At 40.6% G+C, this 20,647-nt stretch overlaps 2 protein-coding genes across 4 annotated transcripts in view; both read right to left on the bottom strand.

The window, feature by feature from the left end:
• Nucleotides 1-5,443, bottom strand: part of Csgalnact2 (chondroitin sulfate N-acetylgalactosaminyltransferase 2) — a 38,896-nt gene extending 33,453 nt beyond the window's left edge. For all 3 annotated transcript variants that reach the window (XM_076834702.1, XM_077105411.1, XM_076834703.1), the window contains exon 1: nucleotides 5,316-5,443. The gene's annotated coding sequence lies outside the window, so the exon portion shown is untranslated. The remainder of the gene's footprint in view (nucleotides 1-5,315) is intronic.
• Nucleotides 5,444-14,951: 9,508 nt separating this feature from the next.
• Nucleotides 14,952-20,647, bottom strand: part of Ret (ret proto-oncogene) — a 51,483-nt gene continuing 45,787 nt past the window's right edge. Inside the window, exons 18-20 of the mRNA XM_076835284.1 lie at nucleotides 20,383-20,482; nucleotides 18,447-18,594; nucleotides 14,952-15,704 (exon numbers count right to left, since the gene is read on the bottom strand). Of these exons, the coding sequence (XP_076691399.1) occupies nucleotides 15,574-15,704; nucleotides 18,447-18,594; nucleotides 20,383-20,482 (379 nt within the window). The 3' untranslated portion in view covers nucleotides 14,952-15,573. The remainder of the gene's footprint in view (nucleotides 15,705-18,446; nucleotides 18,595-20,382; nucleotides 20,483-20,647) is intronic.

Raw genomic sequence — 20,647 nt, 5'->3', positions numbered from 1 at the left:
CTAGTATTCATGCAGGGCCAGAAATAGGCATGCTCTCACCAAACAGACTGGAAAACCTCAAAATTCATGGGGAATTGTGTAAAGTATTCAAAAATATCTTGCCTCAGTGATGGGAACTAATTAGCTCTAAACATGGCTCTAGTCCTACCAACAAATCTTAAAAACAAAACGTGAAAGGATCAAATTGTTTCCAAGTAACAGCACAAGCCTCAAGAATATTTATAGAAATATAAAAATACCACACAACAAAGTAAAATTTACAATATATGACATTCAAACAAAAATCACCAGCCATAATGAAAATAATTACTGACTAAAACTGATCTAGAACAGACACAACTATGAGAATTCACAGAAAATGACATTAAAACAGTATAATTGTATTTAAAAAGATGTTCCTGTTCAAAAACAAAGTAGAAACACGTATGACATTTAAAAAAAAGATCCAAATTAAACTTTGGGAGATGAAAATTTCAACGCCAAAGTGAAAAAATGCACTGGATGGGATTAAGAGTAACTTAGATGTTTCAAAAGAAAGTGAATTGCAGACACAGCAGTAGAAACTACTTCAGAAGGAAAAAGAACGAAATATATGAACAGAGCTGTGTGATGACTTCAAATAGTATAATATATACGTAATTGAAGGCCCCTGAGAATGGGGAGATTAGAACATTTAAAGAAATAAGGCTGAACATTTTGCAAATTTGATGAAAACTGTGAATTCATAGATTTAAGGAGCTCAACCAACCTCAAGTGTAAGAACCATAAATAAAACAAGGCATACAGCCAGGCATGATGGTACACACCTGTAATTCCAGCTATTTAGGAAGTTCAGGCAGGAGGATTCCAAGTTCAAGCCTGGCCACATAACAGACAAGAATTTATCTCAAAATAACAACAAAACCAAGGCATATGATGATTAAACTGCTCAAACTCAATGATCAAAAGAATCTTAAATGCAGCCAGACAAAAAGCATGTATCATATATAAGAAACAAAAGGCAATGATGTCAGATTATAGAAGATTACTCTTGGAAACAATGCAAATGAGAAGACAATGAAGCAATATCTTTAAAAAACTGAAAGGAATTTCCCATTACACAAATTTTGGTCTCTCTTGTTAATAGTTGAATCTATCAAGCTTTTCCTAAATGACTTTTCAATTTTAGCCTCCCTATCTGAAGTAATTCTAATGTAAAATAAGTAATTTTTTTTCCTTAAATAGGTACTTCTTGTCACTCATATTATAATACATGCTCCTGTCCTTAATTTGAAATGCAAGTTACCTTTATAACAAACCAAATTCCTGTATATAGAGAAATCTATTTTTGGCCCCAAACTAGGGGTCAGCAAACATTTTAGGTCAGATAATGTTATACCAGTCAATTCTGCCATTGTAGCATGCAAAGCATACGCTGATGATATGTGAATTAATACACATATTTGTTTCAAAGGACACTGAAATTCAAACTTCATATAATCTTCACATGTCATAAAGTATTGTTTTTCTCTTTTCCCCAAAATATTTAAAAATGTAAAAACTACCCTTAAGTCACAGGTCACATTAAAATAGATGGCCAGTGGTCTGGTGTGGTGGTGCATGTCTGTAATCTCAACAACTTCGGAGGCTGAGGCAGAAGGATTGCAAGTTCAAGGCCAGCCTTAGAAATTTAGTGAGCCCTAAGCAACTCATTGAGACCCTGTCTCAAAAATAAAAAGGGCTGGGAACGTTGTTCAGTGGTTAATTGCTTCTTAGTTTAATTCCTGATGCCAAAACTAAAAAATAAGATAAATAAAAATATAGGTGGCCTGCCAGATATGGCAACCCCAGCTCTAAGTCCTTAATTTTTTTAATACTTTTAAAAGAAAAAAATTTTTTTTCTTTTCCTTTAAACAGGGTCTTATTGTGTTGCTCAGGCTGGTCTGGAACTTGTGCATGTACCACAAAGTCCAACTTATAATTCTTTTTTTAAAAATATTTTTAGTTGTTGATCTTTATTTTGTTTATTTATTTATATGTGGTACTGAGAATCGAAATCAGTGCCTCATACATGCTACGCAAGTGCTCTATCACTGAGCTACAACTCCAGCCCTAATTCTTTTATACTTCTAAAATATCAAAAAATAAAAACATGAGATAAAAAGATTAAAAATGATAAAAGGGCATACAGTGAAGTCTCTCTTCTATCCTAGAGTCTAAGTTCCCTTCTCTGGTTTTGGTGTATCTTTGCAAATCTAATGCCACTATTAAGCATCTTGGCATGAATAGCCTTAGCATATAGGACTTGAATATATGTTATTTCATCTATAGGATAAATCCCTGGAATGAAATTCCTGGTTAAATTTACTTAAATTATTCATTGCAACACATAATTGGTCAGTATTTGCTGCTTCCAACTTCCTAAACCTACTTCCCACGTTCCCAATTGCTATATTTTGGATCTGAAATGTAACCTAAAAGCCCATGTGTTGAAGGTGTGATCACTAGTCTGTGGTGCTATTGGGAGGTGGTAGAACCTTTAGTAGGTGGGGCCTAGTGGAAGGAAGTTTAGGTCTTTTGGGGCCTGCTCTTGAAGGGGTTATTGGGATTCCAGTTGTTTCTTGTCCTTCTTGCTTCCTGCCTACCACAAGGTTGGAAGCCACCTCTGCCATGGGCTTCCATCATGACATACTGCCTTGCTATAGGCCCCAAAGTGACAGGCCAATTTACTATGTACTGAAACCTGTGAGCCAAAATAAACCCTTCCTCCTTTTAAGTTGATTATTTCAAGTATTTTGTCACAGCAACAGAAAGCTGATTAAAAACCAACTTTGAGATCCTTTTTGGTTTGTAAATGTAGGTATTCAGTGCTGTGTGACATGCACCTTTCTTATTTTAGCACATTACCTGTCTGATGTGGGGGAAAAAACCTGACTTTGAAATCATGCTCTAGATTATTAAATTTTTGATTCAGATTATTAAAGATTTTTAAATTCTACCTACTCTAGCTTATGCATCCTTTCGTAACACTCCACTAAATTTCTTAGTTATAATTATCTGTGACATGGAGTTGAGAAATAAGTTAACTGTTTTCTTATACAAAATACTTGAAAGTACTGTGCCCAGCACTTTCTATGTTTTAATAGTTAAAAACAGACTGCTTTTTTTCATGGCAGCCTGTATGTATTCAACAAGTGGGATAAGCTCCCAATTTAAGATAACTAACATTTATTTTAACGTTTTTTTTTTTTGTTTCTTATATTAACTCCTTTAGGCTTAGTTCTTGTTTTTGTTCATTCTGGGGTTCCACTGATTTCCCACAATTATTTAGTGCTTTTTGTTTTCAGTTCACATTATAAATATTCTAATACCTTCATATGTATGGAAATAACTATATGCCTGTAACAATTCACATTTGTAACAACCCTATAATTCAATTTTACATTTATACTTAGTATTCATGTAGCATGAAAATAACAATTTAAATTCATTGTTTTATAATCCCATGATTTTTCAATCCATTTTTAGTTATATTCTTGTGGTGTTTTGTTTCCCCTAACAACAACTACTTAATTTCCCCTAACAACTACTAACTTGAGTAACACAGTTCCTCCTTGTTATACCAAACTTCAGAGTTAGATCATAATCATATCTAACAGACTTTTAAAAAGTAATGACCACCTAAAGAAGACTGTTATGTGTAATACACACATATATAAATAATAAATAATAACATGGTAATGGAATCTCCTAAGTCTTGCACTCATAATAGTTCAACCATTTTTTTAGTTCAACCATTTTTAATCATCCTTAATATTAGATTATTTAACAAAAGCTTCTATTACTTTTTTTTAAAAAAAGGAATGTTACGCATTAGATAAAATGTCATTTGCTGCTTACCTTATGATTCAATCATTCTACATCTAACAAATTCATCTACATGCTCACCAAGAATGTTCATAACATTCTTAATATACAAATACATAGTATACAGAAATTGGAAACACAAATGCTCATCAGCAGAAGAGTAGTCATAGAGAGCAGAATATAGCATAGCAATAAAAAGCACCACTGACACCATACTATCACAAGCAATGGAATTTCATTAATATGAAGCTCAAAATAGACAAAATTAATAGTTGATGAGAAGAGTCAAAATACAGATTGGGGATAGGAGTATAAGTGACTTGAAGAAGCAGAGGATGATTGAAAAGTTTAATCAAAATGTTCACACTGTAATGTTCAGTTATAATATGATGTATATAGTGGTTAAACAGATAATGAATATGCAAAAATTAATTGAGTTATACAAGTTTATGTACTTGTTGACTTAATATGTTATTTTATACAGCTACAAAAAAGTTAAGGAAAAAAATGTAATTTCTAAACCGCTTGGAACTAATTGTACTTATGTTCAAATTATCTGAGCCATACATATTGCAAATCCAGCAGCTTTTGCATTCTTTTAATCACATAACAACTTTAAACAACTAGAAAGAATACAAAATGAATGCAAACATTCTCTGTCATAAAATACTTGGTTTCTCACTTCCAAGACCAAAGGTACTTTTAAAATACATTAATGATATAAAGATATCATTAATCTCACCAGAAATGAAGGCCCAGGAGCCTTCAAATGACAGTGAACTGCCACGACATTGCATACATTATCTCAAAAGCAGGCTAGAAAATACCTTCAGGTTTAACAAGGACTTAAACGGAAAAGCTTCGAATTTATGATCATATTGTCATGCTGTCAATACCATCACCACAGAAGGAGCATCAATTTCATGCTTTACAAATTTCTTCTCTGTCACTTGCTTCACAATAGAGTAATTTTCAAGGTGAATTTTTTGACAAGGCCAGAGGCTCCCTGTCCCATGGGATGCTCGACCCCCCCCTCCCCTAATTCCTACAAAACGTGCATCTTTTAAAGGCGTTCCTTCTGATGTCTTTCAAGAGATGGGAGTGCTGCTGTCAGAGAAAACGATTTTAAAGCCCCCCCCCCAAGTGGTAACAGCCGACTAAAAAGTTTATCCACCGAGAGGAGATAGTAAGTTTTTTTTAAAAAAGTGATCAAAACAAAACAAAACACTGACACGCAAACCAAAGGTCCCTGGCAGCACCGGTCTCGGAAAAAAACTGCAGCTTTCCCCTGAAATCCGAGCGGACTCCAGAGGGCTGTCCGCGAAGCTACCACACAGGGACAGGGCCCCGGAGGGTTCGTCTGATGTGACCTGACAGGGACCAGTGCCCGCAGACCCCAGCCCGCGTTCCGGTTGCCTGCACCGCTCCGCCCGAGCCGGCGGGAGTCTCAGGCCAGGCCGGGTACTCACCGCGCTGGCCCTCTCGGTCCACCGCGGCCACCAAGCCACCCCCACCTCCGGGTCGGCGGGCGCACATGGGCGGCGCCCCGCGCACTGGGGCCGCCGCCGCCTCAGCAGCCCACCCGCCGGGCGCGCCGCCGCGCTAAGGACGGCCACTTCCGGCGCGCGCGAGGAAATGAGACTGCAGCCGCATGCCCCGCCCACTGCCTCGGACCTGCTCAGGACTGGCGTGCTAGAATTGCTGAATTTAAAAAATACATATGGGTGTGGACTTCTAAATCTACCTGTGGAGGCCCGCAGAGTGCCCGGGCCAGGTAACCAGTGTGGCTGGAGCAAGCACCTGCAGCGACTGGTAGGAGTCCCGGCCAGATCTCCGTTGGCAGCGCTGCCCTGCCCTGGTAGCCCTGTCCCGGGAGCCCCAAGGAGCCACGAGTGCAGATGTAGTCCCCGAGTTAAAAGTCTCCAGAGGTATCTGAGCATCCTCAGGAATGTTGGCCTGAGCAGTAGGCTCCAGCCAGGAGGGCTCTGGGCTGCCAGTGATCTTTTGGGTCTAGTCATCCCATTTCACTGGACTGGAGTTTCCTCATATGCTAAATGAGACAGCTGAAGTGCACTTTCTGGAAAATGGATTTGAAGTTCAATATCGTATGATTTTAGTAAATGAGGAAAAATCCTCTCCCATGCCTCCTTCATTCAAGTGATTGTTCCAGGAACATCCTTAAGGCACTTTGTCCTCTAGAGTACCAGACTGAGCCGGTGAGAGGAGCACCACAGCACCAGGGCCTGCTTGTGTCTGGGCAGAACACTGTGCTAAAAACCAGCTCTGGGGTTTATTCCACCCTGGCTGTGATACCGCGGTTATCGGTGACGAGTCCTGCTTCCTCACATGTTGAAGTCTGAACCCTAGAGAAGCAGGAGGCAAGCATATAAAGCAGGTTTATTTAATTAAGAGGTAACACAGGGCTGAAGCTCAGTGGTAGAGCGCTTGCCTCGCATGCGTGGGGCCTCGGGTTCGGTCCCACATAAAAATAAATAAAATAAAGGTATTGTGTCCGACTACAACAATAAAAACAAAATAAAAAAATTAAAAGGGGGTATGGTGGGTAACAGGTTTCTCCCAGGAGGGAGAAGAGTCCATAGCTGGTATCCTGCTATCCCCAGAAACGAGGTTTTCTGCCCTTTTTATATGTCCTAGGCTTCCTTTGTTCTCCTGCCCTCTTCCCCTAATCTTTCTCCTTCCTGAGTATGTGATTAGGCCTAGGAAAAATGCTGGTGGGATGGCTAAAAGGTAGGAAACAGGTGAGCTGAAGGGGGAAGGGCAGGATGGTGCAGCCAAGGACACATTAACCACCTTATAGCTCCCTGTAGGGGGGGCAATTCCTGGGACAGGTTACCTTGGCAACAAGTTGGAGCAGGGGCTGGTTCTTGATAAGGGTGGAAGAAAGACTCTGAAGGAATTAACACTTTAATCCTTCAGGGGACAGTCTCCAACTTCCCAGACTCACCCAAAATTAGCCTCCGTGAAGCAACCTGACTCGATTTACCTATCTGTGCTGACTGTCTAATTCTGGCTTCAGGACTTAGCCTCTGAGACTCAGTTTACTCAGCTGTGTTTTGGAAACAAAAATAATATGTGTTCCTAAAATTGTTGTGAGGATTAAATGCACTTTTGTATTTGAAATATCTGACACTGTACCTGGCAGGTGGCAGGCAATTGGTGCTTATTACCATCATTAAATGCATTAGTTAGAGTGGAAGGCTGGGGTGACTGTAGAGTACATCCTATAGAAATAGCATTCCAGGGGAGGAGGTTTGTTCTAATCACAGCTATCTTTGTTAGCTGACATGTGCTGGGAAGTTTTTAGCCCAGATGTTCTTGAATGCCCTGTGGGAAATCCTTCAAGAGTCTGGACCACCAAGCCAGGCTTGCTGAATATCCATTCTATTCCAAACATCAAAGTCTCAATCCTCTAGTGTCATTTCTGAGCAACTGTAAAATTTTATAGTTCCAACACCTCTTCCCCCTCAAACCGGCCTAAGAATAAAGAATTAATCTAGTCACAGACAGAATTGGTCTGTGAACTCTGGGAAATAAGGACTATGTCTTTTTCCTCTCTTAGCACATAGTATTCGATAAATTCAGTTGTTTAAGAACATGCAGGTATCTCTGTGGTGCCCACCATCTCTGCCACTTGACCAGCTCCTTGAGCTGAAGGCATGTCTGATAACATTAACTGCCCCTCCTGATTAAATTGCTTAGTTGGCTGGTTATGCTCTAGTATGCAGATCAGCTTAGTGTGAACCTACTTAGTGTAAGCTAAGTGTAAAGCTCTAGTGTCTCTATTCTCTGATTCTCTGATGCTGCCTTTGATATTTATCCCATAAGTCTGATGATCCAACTTGGGAGTGTGAATGTAAAGGTGTGTTAGTAATAATTCTCTCTTGAAGGAATTAGAAGGTGGGGAAACTAGTAAATGGTACTGAACACAACATTGGTAGGTTTAAGAGAATAAAACAAAATATAAAGTATCAATACAAATATAAATGGCAGCTCACCGAACTGTTAGAGATTTGAAGTTCTCAGTCCAAGTCTAAGTCTATTACATGTCCCTTGAATATGATACTGTATTTAATGTTTCCCCCAAATGATTGTTAAGAAGTCCATAGAATACAGGGGCCTCGGGACCTCACTCTTTAGTCTCATGTCCAGTAATAGCAAATTTTTAGGCTTGCTCTTTCTTTCTGAATCCTTAAAATCGGACCAGATTGTCCATTCTCATGAGGGCACATATATGGCCTCTCCTACTCTCTCTGACATCCCCATGCCAACCAAGTACAGGGTCAGATCCTATTGTTAGCATTCTTTGCATCTTCTGGGATTTGTAAATGAATGAATGAATGCTGGTAAACCTTCTAGAAGGAAAAGTCTAATCTATGATAACCAAATTCAAACCTCCCTCACTTCTTGGTGTGTTGCAATGCAAGAGAGAACACTCCCCTCTGTGTCTAGCATGTTCTTTCCTTGTCCCCCTCCACAAGCCATAGACACTGAGTTTTTGTCTCATTTATTGTATTTGCTTTCCTTCCATTATCCTCCTTCTTCCTGATCATACCATATAGCCACATGTTTGTTACATGTAGAGAACACAGCAAAAGGAGCTTCTCCAGTGTTTTCTATACCTTGTTTTTCCTGCTTTTTTTTTTTTGTGTGTGTGTGGGGTTGGGGATTGAACCCAGGCCCTTGTACACATGCTAGGAAGGCACTCTACATGAGCTATTCCCCTAGGCCCCTCTGAATCTTTTAATTATCCTAACATCCCTGTGGAGTAGGTCAGGGTCTTCAGTTTAGAGTGAAGAAAACAAAAATTCAGAGAGGAAAATACCAAAACTATTCTAGGATGGGACCTGGCATGAAATCAAAGTAGCTGGTGAGGCTCAGTTATCACTTATTTTTAAATGCAATTTGAATCACTGATTAAAATTGTTTGTGGATTTTTTGTTGTTGTTGTTTTATACCAGGGATTGAACTCAGGGGCACTCAACCGCTGAGCCACATCCCCAGTCCTATTTTGTTTTATTTAGAGACAGGGTCTCACTGAGTTGCTAGCGCCTTTCTGTTGCTGAGACTGGTTTTGTACCCTAGATCCTCCTGCCTCAGCCTCCTAAGCCACTGGGATTACAGGTGTGTGCCACCACACCTCACGATTAAAATTGTTTTTAAAGCAAAAGGGGTTCTTCCATCAACGGATTTAAGTCATTAGCTTTTATGATCTTTTTTACATAGCCAAGTTGAGTACCAAAAAGTATGTCATTTGAATATGGAGGGTATATAATATATAATTCAAATACATATATGTGTACATGTGGACATAAGTATACACACATATATTTTTAATTATATAATTCAGGCAGATTGTTGGTGATACACTGGGGCTTGTAAAATAAGAAGTTACCTTGTATGAAAATACAAATCATAAATATGTAATTTTAAAAAAACTTATCCACTAACATTTAATCTGAAGGCCTACCATCTCCCTCCCCCTTTTTTAACTATAAAGCTTTTCTGTTCCACTTCTTGACCGTGAATCTCTACCAAAAGCAAAGGATGGTGACCAACTCCTTTGCTATAGCAAATTCAGAATAAATAGCCTTTACTTGTTCTTCTTTGTGTGGACTTCATTTGTTTCCAGTTTTCCTTGGTGGCCCCAATATATATTCTATACTGCTTCTCACCAAAGACCCTAGTCTTCCCCCAGGTGTAGTACTAGGGAAGCTGTTGGTGCCTAGATATTCTTGGCTTATGGAGTCCACATCAATTTGGTTAAGTTAGTATTGGGCCTGAACTCTGCTCTTTGCATTGAGCTTCCTATCTGCTTAAGCTCAGCTTGATACCCAGGAGTTGTTACTGATTTCTACGTGTTTAGCATCATTGGTAGAATCAGCTCATTTATTTTCATCCCTTTTGCTGGCTTTCATTTTGCTGTTTTGTGTTGTTCTAGCTACTAGTGTTATCTGCCATAAGAAGGAAACTCACAAGTTAGAACACAGGTCTGGGCCTTATGAGTCTGTTGTTTAAGCCATTCTCACTGACTTGCTGAGGGTTTCACTAATGTTGGGGCTGGCCTTGAACTTGTGATCATCCTGCCTCAGCCTCGTAAGTTTCTGGGATTATAGGAGTGTGCCATTGCACTCAGCTAAACTGATTACTAGCTTAAATCAATATTGGAGGAGAAGCTTTAGAGAGACAACCAAGTCATGTGTCACCTGTCAACAATATAATCCTGAAAAACTTCAAGGTATAATGTGGCCAGGAACCAAAGCCTCAAGGGCTCTTGAACACCCTTGGATGGATTTTATCCAGCTTCTACCTTCCATGGGATGTGAATGTGTTTTATATGTGAGTATTTTTATAGCAGTGAAGCCTCAGGATGTCAATCCTGGGTTCACTTTGCATAACTAAAGAAGCAATCCAGAATTACACAGAATTTTGACTGCTCTTCTATAAAACCTCAAACTGGGAGCTCTCAATGATCTTCTAAAGTAGCTAATCATTAGGAGCAGATAACTAACTCAAGATCTTTGGAACGTATCAATGACCTTGGCTAGTGCACAATTTCCACCCAAAATGCTGAATCAATACCCGTCTAATTCCTGGTTTTTTTTCCCCTCATTTTCTGATTCTCACATACTAAGAGACCCTTTTCCTTTCTGTTCTTTCCTCACTTATGATTTTTAGGTCAGTATGTATACATTCTAATACCTTTCTTCAAGTATCCCAAATAGTAGCTATTGCCCCTCGAACTTCCTGACTACTGAAGATGCCACCCATCATCAGACCCCCATAATGGAAACCTCTGAGAAATTCCAGTCTACAAAGGAATCTACAAGAAATCACTATTGATAGCATTTCCACTTGTAGCAATATGGATAAATGATCACAACCAAAATAATCTCTGACCTCACTAAAATCCCCCTCAAAAAAGAACCAATTATTATAATGTGTTTATCAGATCCCCGGTAATTCTAGTTTGAATTGAACAACCTCCATATAGCAATGAGTTAAATTTTTGCAACATCAAATAGAGACCCAAATATGTAACCCAGTTAATAGTTCTGTCCTACTGTCATGAACAACTCCTTTTTCTTGGCTCCCCATGTCTTCCTTTTGAACACTACTTCCTTTGTGGTCAGGGCACCAAGGTACAGAGTATCTTGTTTGCTTTAGATAATATCTGAAGCACTTTAGGAGTAGCTTTTCAAGACTTGTTGTCATAGAGACCCTAATTCTGTAAATTACCAAGGCTGAAAATTATGACTCAGATATGAGTTCCATACTCAAGCCATGGTCTCAGTCCATTTTGTGCTGGTATAACAGAATACCCGAGACTGGGAAATTTATAATGAGTGAAAATGTATCTTCTGGGTTGGAGGTGTAGCTTAGTGAAAAGAGTGCTAAACATGCAAGGTAGCAGGGTTCCAGTCCTCACCACATACAGGTAAATTCTACAGATTCTTACAGTTCTGTAGGCTAGAAAGTGCAGTACTATAATGTTACAATGGTAATTAAATATCAGCATGAGTTTGGGAGGAGACAAATATTGAAACCATAATGAAATACAGCAACCAACCCAGGAGACCAAACCACAATATCACAACTGTTGGCCCGGAACAAAGAGAGATTGGTCAATAACTGTCAGCTTCCTTATTTTTTTGCTTCATTTCCAACTAAAAACCAAAGAAAGCAACTGTTTCTTAAACCAGTAACAGTAAGATGCCTTTTTGCTAATTAACCTGCCTACAGCTTCCCCAACCAACTTCTAGTCACAGTATACCTGAAGCCTTCTTCACACACCTCCATCCGCCCCCCACCCACTATAAAGCATCCCCAATCTTTTGCCTGCCTTTGAATCTCTGCCCAAAAGTGACAAGTGATGCTGGCTGACTCCCTTAATATAGCAAAACCAGAATAAAGGGCTTCTCCTTTTAGTCTTTATTTCTACAAAGTTAAAAGATAAGTTAACCCTTATCTGTGGCTTTGCTTTCCAGGCTTCCATTTACCCATGATCAACCATTGTCTGAAAATATTAATGAAAACCATAAACAAACAATTCACATTTAGATTGTGTGCCATTCTGAGTCACCTAATGACATCTCCTACCATCTTGCTCCATCGTGCCCAGGACATGAATCATCCCTTTGTCTGGCATATATATGCTGTATGCACTACCCATCCATTAGTCACTTAGTGTCCATTCTGGTTATCGATACATAGTTTGGTACTATCTGTGGTTTCAGGTACCCCCTGGGGATCTTGGAACATATCTCTTCAATAAGGGTGACTACAGTATATGCAAATTATTTGGACATCTCCAAAAGATACAATTTCCCATGACACTCCCTTTACTTCTTTCAAATGTGAGAAGTCAGAATTCTTCCATCGACAACATCATTCCTATTCTTAAAAATCCCTAACTGTAATTCATCTTTCTTTCCAGACACTGATGAAGTCCCCCAAACCCTCAATGTATTCCTTTACCATGGGGTTCTGAGTAATTGAAGTTTTCAGTTTCCCAGTACCTGGAGCCACAGTTTCCAGAAAAATCCTCAAGTTCTTTAAAATTCTCAGAAGAAAGGCATGAAACATAGAGAAGTTGAGTGCCTTGGTGAGAAGAGAGACTCCACGATGAGGCACCACCTGGTCCCCACAGTCCTCTGGCCAAGGTTGCTTGCCTGAGATAACACAGGCAGCCTTATGTACTTTTTCACTTGGACTTAGACCCTTCTTAATCCTTCATAGATCCCTTCCTCCATAGGCAAATGCAGAAAAGGATTGGAGGGCAGTGAGAAATGAGAGCAGTCAAAATGGACATACTTACATGCTTGCTTTGGTACTCTTTACAGCAATGACAAAGATAAAATTCAGACACTTAAAATAAGCTTCATATTTTTATTTAAGAAGTTGATAATTTGCATGGAAAGTACTGCTTATGTATGAAATACAGAAACTCTTCTCAAAAAAAAAACAACAATTTTTTTTGTTTGTTTCAGAATGTACTTTCCTTACCTTGTTTGCTGACATTTATTTTTAACTTGAATTGCTCAATGTAGCTTTATGGTCTTTCCTGGTTTGGTGGGGAACTGCTGAAGTCACAGTGGCTGGGGTGGTCTTGGGCCACAGGCTCCCTCCATGCTGTCCGGCTGAGTTCCCTGAAGCCACCACAGTGAGATGTAGCCCTTGTTAAGATTCCTCTGTCTTGTCTCTAGCTGTGAGAGGTCAATTGGCCAGGTCCTGTGATTTCACAGAGTCTATAACATCTGCAAAAATATCTTATCACTTGACATAACACTCAAAAATATCACAGTTTCAAAGATTAACTAATGTTTTGGGGGTGGGTGGGTGGGTGGTGTTCACTGTGTTTGCCTCCTTAACTCTGGAAGTGAAGCTCACCCTTGTAACTTTAGATGGCCACACACTGTACCTCTCTGTGGACACAGCAATGTGCCCAAATTGAACCATTCTCTACACATGTTGTGTTTTCTATGTTCTTAGCTAAAATGGTCCCTCATGTGGGTTCTAGCTCCAGTTCTCTTCTCCTAACGAGATGGGAGATTCTACAAAGTTCTAGTCAATGCCATTGCTGTGAAGAAGAGGGAAGTGGCTTTCTGACTGTACATAAAAACAGAAATCAAGTTTTACACTGGAAATGTGAGGGGCACAGCTGTATGTGCCCTCAGCCTCACTCTTACTATGCCTTGTTCACAGACATGGAAGAACAGATTTCCTAGGACTTCCTGGAACAACCCTCCAGTTGCAAGGACAGCTAAATAGGCTACGTGTGAATATGCTTGAAGGAAGGAGAGGAACCAGGGATGGGAGAATGCATTCTTTGTACAGGTGGAAATTATGCTTTCCCTTTTGAATTTTCTTTTATACATGTAGTATTTATTCAAGACCTGCTTTCAGAAAAAATCAACTAGATTTCCCCCCAAATAAGCTGGCAAGAAGAAATCTTTCATGGAGACTAGTGAAAAAAAAATATTTTAGGGAAAACAACGAAAAAACATACATTCGTCATGGAGGGTCTATGCTCTTGAAAAAGGGGATGTTTTCATTAGCTTTTCTCAGCCTGGGTTTCTTAATAATCCTAGACAAAGGCTGAAGTGAATAACTGACTCTAGAGATATAAAATGCACAGTTATGAGTAAAGGTCCATTGGAAGTTGGAGGACAAATATTACCCAGAGCCACCTGTGCAACATAACATTCATTTTCTTTCTAGCCTCCATGGTCCAGATTGAAAGAGGAAGCTATGAGCAGATATAGACACAGAGGGCCTGGAGCTGTGGCCTTGCAAGGCTGGGGCAGCAGCTGGGTGATACCCACACAGGCCTGTGTTTACACACACATGTGCAGTGGAAATGATGTAGGCACTTGGCGTTCAATGAACAATGTGATCACAGAGTCAGATTTCTGTTGCTAACAAGTCACATTTGTTAACTGATCAGACTGGAGGAATATCTCAAGGAATTCCAATACACACCAAGAAGACAAACAGAAACAGTAAGTGTGTTAAGTACCATAGTGGTTCAGGACAGCAATTTTTCTTTTCTAATGGATCTTCATGCATGACTATGTAAATTTTATAAATTTTAATAGCTGATAGATTGCTACTTAATACTCAATAATATATTCTCTTTGATATAACTCAACTCCAGTTTCAAGAAATGAGCTGCAAGGAATTGCTAGAAAATTGGAATTCCTAAACTCAGCTTTGCGTCTTCTTTATCGTAGGGAAAGTAGCCTGAAGGAAGGAATTCCTTGAAAGGTGGAATTAACTGAGCTTTGGCAGGTATTATCCATGTGCCAGGTTTTAATGCATATTGTGCAAGATAAGCCAGTAAAGTCACCAAGGGCCCATGGTCCTTGATCACTATCCAGTCCCCAGTAGCTACCATAATGCATTCTCTTGTGACATTTTAATACTTGTATGGAAACTTCAGAATCAAAGATCTGATGTTTCCAACTATGAAGTTAAAAAGAGAAAAGAACTTTACACATCTTATGACACATAATTTTATTTACACAACTGAAATTATTTCCTTAGTCACCTTGATTACAAAAACAAGTTAACATGGTATGGTTTAATAACTTTTCATAAATGGATTTTACAAATTTTAATAGCTGACAGTTTGCTACTTAATACTTGGTAATACTTAATACTTAGTAACTTCTGTATATATGTATATGAAAATCCCATCTGATAGGACTAACAAGTAGGGGTACTTTTATAATTCAGGAATAGACAGACAACTGGTTATTAGTCAAGTGTTAATTCCCCATCATCTGTTTGGACCCACAGTTCTTATCCCATGAGAACAAACCTGCTGTAACAATTCACACTTACTATGTAGGCATTTTTATTTTTAATAATTTGAGAGTTTATACTTATTTCTGCATTTACTAAAACTATCACTAAGCACATCAGAAAACCAAAAGTTTGCCACTACTACAGATATTTGTAAAGGAAGTTCTCACAGTCTATCTGAAAAATGGCCCAAATTAAAGCCATGTTACATGTCCAAATAAGCATTTTCCAACTCTCTCTAGATGTGTGAGAACACATGTGTACTCACAAATACCATAAGGCTCTATCACATACTCATCCAAGCCTTCTTGGCCACAAAGTGCCATAATTTTACTGTGTTTGTGAAATGCCTACAAAATACAGTATTTTACCGAGACTATTTAAAAGTCCTATCACAGTGCTTTAAGTCTGAAGACCAGGCAGTGTTTTGGTAATGCGACCCTTTCCTGTGAAGTGACAGTGCTGGGACAGCCAAAAGAGCTGCTGGGACTTCCCAAGAGCCACCCCCACAAACCTGGAGGAGTGCTGAGTGTCTGTGACCACAAACTAGTGGTGGAGAATGACAAGAAGCTTATGTATGAGTCATGATCAGAACTGAAGAAACCAAAATGTCTTGTTATAGCAGCATTAAATGACAAACACAGGAAGAGCCCATCCATGTGCCTTTTCACATGAACTCTATAAGAGCCAAAACATTGTCTTCACATCAGAATTGTAACAGAAGTGTAGCAGTCTTTGGTTTCCTGTCAATGCTACTTTTAACACACTGTACCTTTAGGAGTGGGTGGATAAGATACCAAATAAAATGTGCACAAGCTCCACCTACTCCTAATGCAGAAGATGAGGTGCTGATTTTTGACAGTGGGGTGCACTGCAGGATGGCGGTATTCACAGCAAAAGACCTCTGCTGTCAGCAATCCTGGGACTGAGGACACTCCACTCACTCCAAATGCTCTCTTTCTTCATCCCGTTCTGGTCCAGGAATAGTGGTCGCCCAGTACAGACATATGAGGACAGTGTAGTAAGCCCAGTGGGGACAAATATGTCTGGTGACCCCTTTTCCTCAAGCCGCCATGTACACAGCAAAGAAGGCATCAAATCTCTCCATTGTGCTAAATCTAAGAATCATTTTAATCATGATAAAAACTAAAAAAAGGCTACATGATTTTTAAAAACCATTCTCAGGATTTCAAATGTTGAGCCGAGGCCTATCCTGAGGTTCCCCTTTCCCCTACATCCCTGGTGGAGCTTTGATGCCACCACCCAGGCTCCACCTGCCTCTCATTTTGAACAAAGGTCATTTTGGCCAGTTTTTTCAGACTGCCTTTTTTGGTGTGTGTGCTTCATGTTTAAACCTTGTTGCATTGTTTGGGCAACCAGAAAAATCAAACAGTTCGGGTACAATTTCTTATACAAGGTAGCAAGTGGCAGACCCACACATATGAACACAGAGTGCATGGTGGTTAATGATGGACACAGACTAACAGAGGCACTGCCTGGTGCCAAAGAGAAAGGAATATTTAACCACTAAGACTCAGAACATTCTTCTAGTGGGGCATGTCTGTTAGGAGGGAAAATCCCCAACTATTGGAAGTAAAACCACTTTGGAAATCAGTTACAACTTACTACTGAAAATGAGTCTGCCACCTAGAAACTGACCTTAGCTTGGCCAGTGTGATGTACACAAAAAGGGGCCGGTGGGCTTTCCATTGTCAGCATATTTCTTCCCCTCCTGATTCCGTTACCTTTCGCAAAGAAATGTTAACTATCAAACGTGTCCATTAATTTTGCCGCTGAGGGTGAAACCATCCAGTTAGCATATACACTATCATTTGCATATCTTGGAAACCCAGTGTTAGTGCCATCGGCTCTCGTGAGTGGTACAGGACTCTCTCCAGGCCAGTTCGGGTCTGACATGCCTAAAAATGAAAACAGATAATTTGTTCTGCACTGAAGAACCCAAACTTCATGTGCAGACAGTAAGGCCTTGGCAAAACTCCCTTTGATGTTCAAACCAAACTCGCGTTTTCTGTGCCAATTACAGTAACAGTTTTGAGTTCCAGGTTTCCAAAACACTGTTCTACTTAGGGGAAATATCACGTGCTCTCTTGGTAAATGTAATTTAATAGACACTATCAATTTTGACTTTTATGAGATTCAGACTCTCAAATCTGATGCATATTTGTTGAACTGCTTAACTTTTTTCCTGAAGCAGCATAAAGCATCAGCACATTGCTGCATTAAATGGCTTACTGAAGTGGGAACGTTCCATAAAAACATTCTGTAATGCAAAGGGGCCTATTCATCTGTCATCCCAGCCTATAATGGAGGAGAAGAGTTTCCCCATGGAGGGTGCACGCAGGCCACCCCACAGTATTGTCAGCACACATGGCATGTATGTAGTGCCAGACCCAAAGCCAGTGAGGACTCCATGAGTTCGATAGCATGCAGGAGGAACAATCTCAGCTTGAGAAATGCTTGAAACTCCAAGATTTCAAAATGGTCAATGATGAAGTTAGGAAGCAGAAAAAAATTTCAAGTATTTAATCCAAGACAATAGAAGGAGTTTTGGCAAGAACCATATTTACTGTCCATCGCAAGGCCACAGCACCACAGACTACATTCTTTCAAAAGCAGTGGCTCCAGTGTTTAGCACTGGCTTTGTAAGTGACAACAGTTGTGATAGGGAAGGGGGAATGCGAAGGATGTGAAAACAGCAGTCTGGTATGCCTGCCCAGGGCCTGCTTGGCTCCAGCTGTTCACTGCCCTTGATGGTGGACACATGGCTGGGAGTGGGGACTTGGGAAGCCTCATGGAGGCACTCACCAGCCCAGGAGGAACCTGGGGGTCCCTCGGCGTGCAGGCCGGAGATGCCATCTGCTCACTTCTAATTTAAATCTTCCCCCAGATCAGGTAAATTTATCCAAGTAACTAAATCAGAAGTACTGTGTCTTGCTTCCCTCCCTGGAAGTCACTTATTCATCATTTTCTCAATGTCCCCTGAGAATTCTGCCCTGAAGTGTTTCTTCTCTATCATATTAAGTTGCTGGGCGGTATGGTAATGACACTTATTTTCACATCCTTTTAGAAAGACATAGTTGCAAAAATGCCTGAATATAAACTGGATGCAAAGTCAGACATTTACAAAGAAAAAGGTTCAGAGTGGACTTTGGTTTCATTCAGATCGGAAACACTCTTAAAAAGCATTACAGAGAGTAAAGAGTGCAGAAGGGAACAACGTTGCTAGAATCTAGTAAATGCATGTGAAATTCTACCATAGAGTTTGTTTTCAATCCATGTGGAAGGGAGGGTGCGAGAGAGGGGAGCATTATTACAGTCCACCAGGGGTGTCTCCTCTTCTGAGAGGCCATCATCATAAAGCAATGAATCGGATGGGGTGGATGCAGCAAGGTCCAAGTAGTCCTGGAAGAGAAAAATGGTCTGTCACCCCCACCCTGGGCCACTTCTGGAAATACCCCAGTACTCTGGATGCCAGGGCAGAGGCATTGTCTGCAACCCCCTCTGCGCTCGACCTTTCTTTAAGACCTAAGCCCCTCACCCAGGAGGCAGGCACTGAGCCCGAGGCTCCTATCTTACCTGGACCTGGGTGTTATTTATTCTGCCTCTCTCCCCATGGAAAGTCATTTCCTAGAGACAAATGTGTTATCTCAGCACTGTACCTCCAGGGCCTACAGGGCAGCAGGTGCCATACAGCCTGGTCTGCCACATCCAGCCATGTCCAGCCTACCTCTGAGTGGAGGGTTGGGGAACCAGTTTAGTTATAAACTGGGAGAGGCCCTGGGAGAGCTCACTGTGGCCATATTACTCAGGCTGAAGCAACACATACCAAGAAGCAGCTTCAATCTGATGGATGCTTTTCAGCTTCCCTCCAAGGGCCTCTGCCATCTAGAATATCATATCAAGGCTTAGAAATCTGACATATGTCACCGATATTGGTTTTACATGGGATGCTACTACAGGCTTCAGCTCCCAAGCACAATGTGCCCCAGTTACTTATACTGTCCTACTTAAACAAGTACAGAGGGTTCCTGCATTTTCCTATATGTTTCTTAGCACTGTTCTAGGAAGGCCAGCTCTTTGGTATCAGCAACTACCTCTGTTTAGGACCATCCTGCACTCACAGAAATCAGAGATTTGCCCAAGTAATAACAATGTTAAGTTTTGTTAGGGCAGGCCTAGGTTGTGCACCCTACTAAATTTGAAAATGACTTTCAGTAAATCTACCAGTGTGAAGATGAAACTTCTATGTAAGCAGTGTAAGAGTAGACTGGACCTAGTCTTGTTTACTTGCAGATAAGATAGAATATAGTACATAATAGTCACTCAATAAATATCGACCCAAAATTTTGGTGACTTTCTCATTTACTTACAGAATTGTAAACTGAAGACGTGCAGGCTGATGCTGGACCCCCAGGCAAGTTTCTTTGGCCCACACTGGGCTTTGGGAAATTTAAATGAGTTGTTAACAATAAAAACTGGCAGATGTAACATAAACCTTTTCCTTTTTTTCTCTTTGGTGCAGTGCTGGGATTGAAGCCAGGGTCTTATATGTCCTGAGCCCTTTTTATCTTAAGACAAGATTTTGCTAAGTTGTCCAGTTTAACCTCAAACTTGTGATACTCTTGACTCAGGCTCCCAAGGAGCTAGGAGTACAGATGTGCACCACTACACCCACCTTTAACATAAACCTTTTAAAATTCAGAAGATTGAGAGCCTATTTCTATAGACCACACATGGTGACAGCAAGGGGTCCTTTAGAAAGGCTGCCTGGAGTGGTCCTGTGTGTCACAGTCCCCACCATTCCCTAGTTACTGCCCACCCCCAGAGCCAGACACCTCAGGGTGTAGGCATATAGGATGCCTGCTTCAATTCTACTTTCTTTTATTTCATTACAGCAAAAAATTTCCTTTGGTTTGGAATATTGTCCTTGTATGCCTGTCTCTGGGGAGCTCTTCCTAAGTGACAAGCTAAGAATCATGTATTTTTCAAAATGAAAAGATGCTCAAGGGGCCTGGCTTGAGAAGCAGGCTCAATCTGCTGTCTACCTTTGATACACAGCATGACTCTCTCCCTCTGGCCAGCCCTAGTGTGGTCTCACCCTGGGAACTCAGAGAGCCTAAATCCAGTGCTCTGGGGGTGAGGCTGGAATCCCCTCCACCTCTGCCTGGGGGAAACAGCTCTTAGACTCACTCTGCTCTTGACCATCATCTTCTCCAAGTCTTTGCTGATGTCAGCAAACACTGGCCTCTTGTCCGGTTCTTGCTTCCAGCACTGCAGCATCAGACGGTACCTGAAGGGAAGAGTAGACAGGTAGTGATGACCCAGCAAGGCCAGGTCTCTAGGACCACCCAGCAGGGCCACCACAACCAGCATGATACCTCTGGGGGGCTCTGTACCCAGACATCACCAATGTTTATGCATTGTTAATATCTTTGAGCCTCACTGAGAACTCAGG

This window comes from Callospermophilus lateralis, chromosome 15, assembly GCF_048772815.1.
Source record: "Callospermophilus lateralis isolate mCalLat2 chromosome 15, mCalLat2.hap1, whole genome shotgun sequence".
Classification (NCBI taxonomy): Eukaryota; Metazoa; Chordata; class Mammalia; order Rodentia; family Sciuridae; genus Callospermophilus; species Callospermophilus lateralis.
Note: the sequence above shows the minus strand (reverse complement) of the source record. Positions and strands in the feature narration are given on the sequence as shown.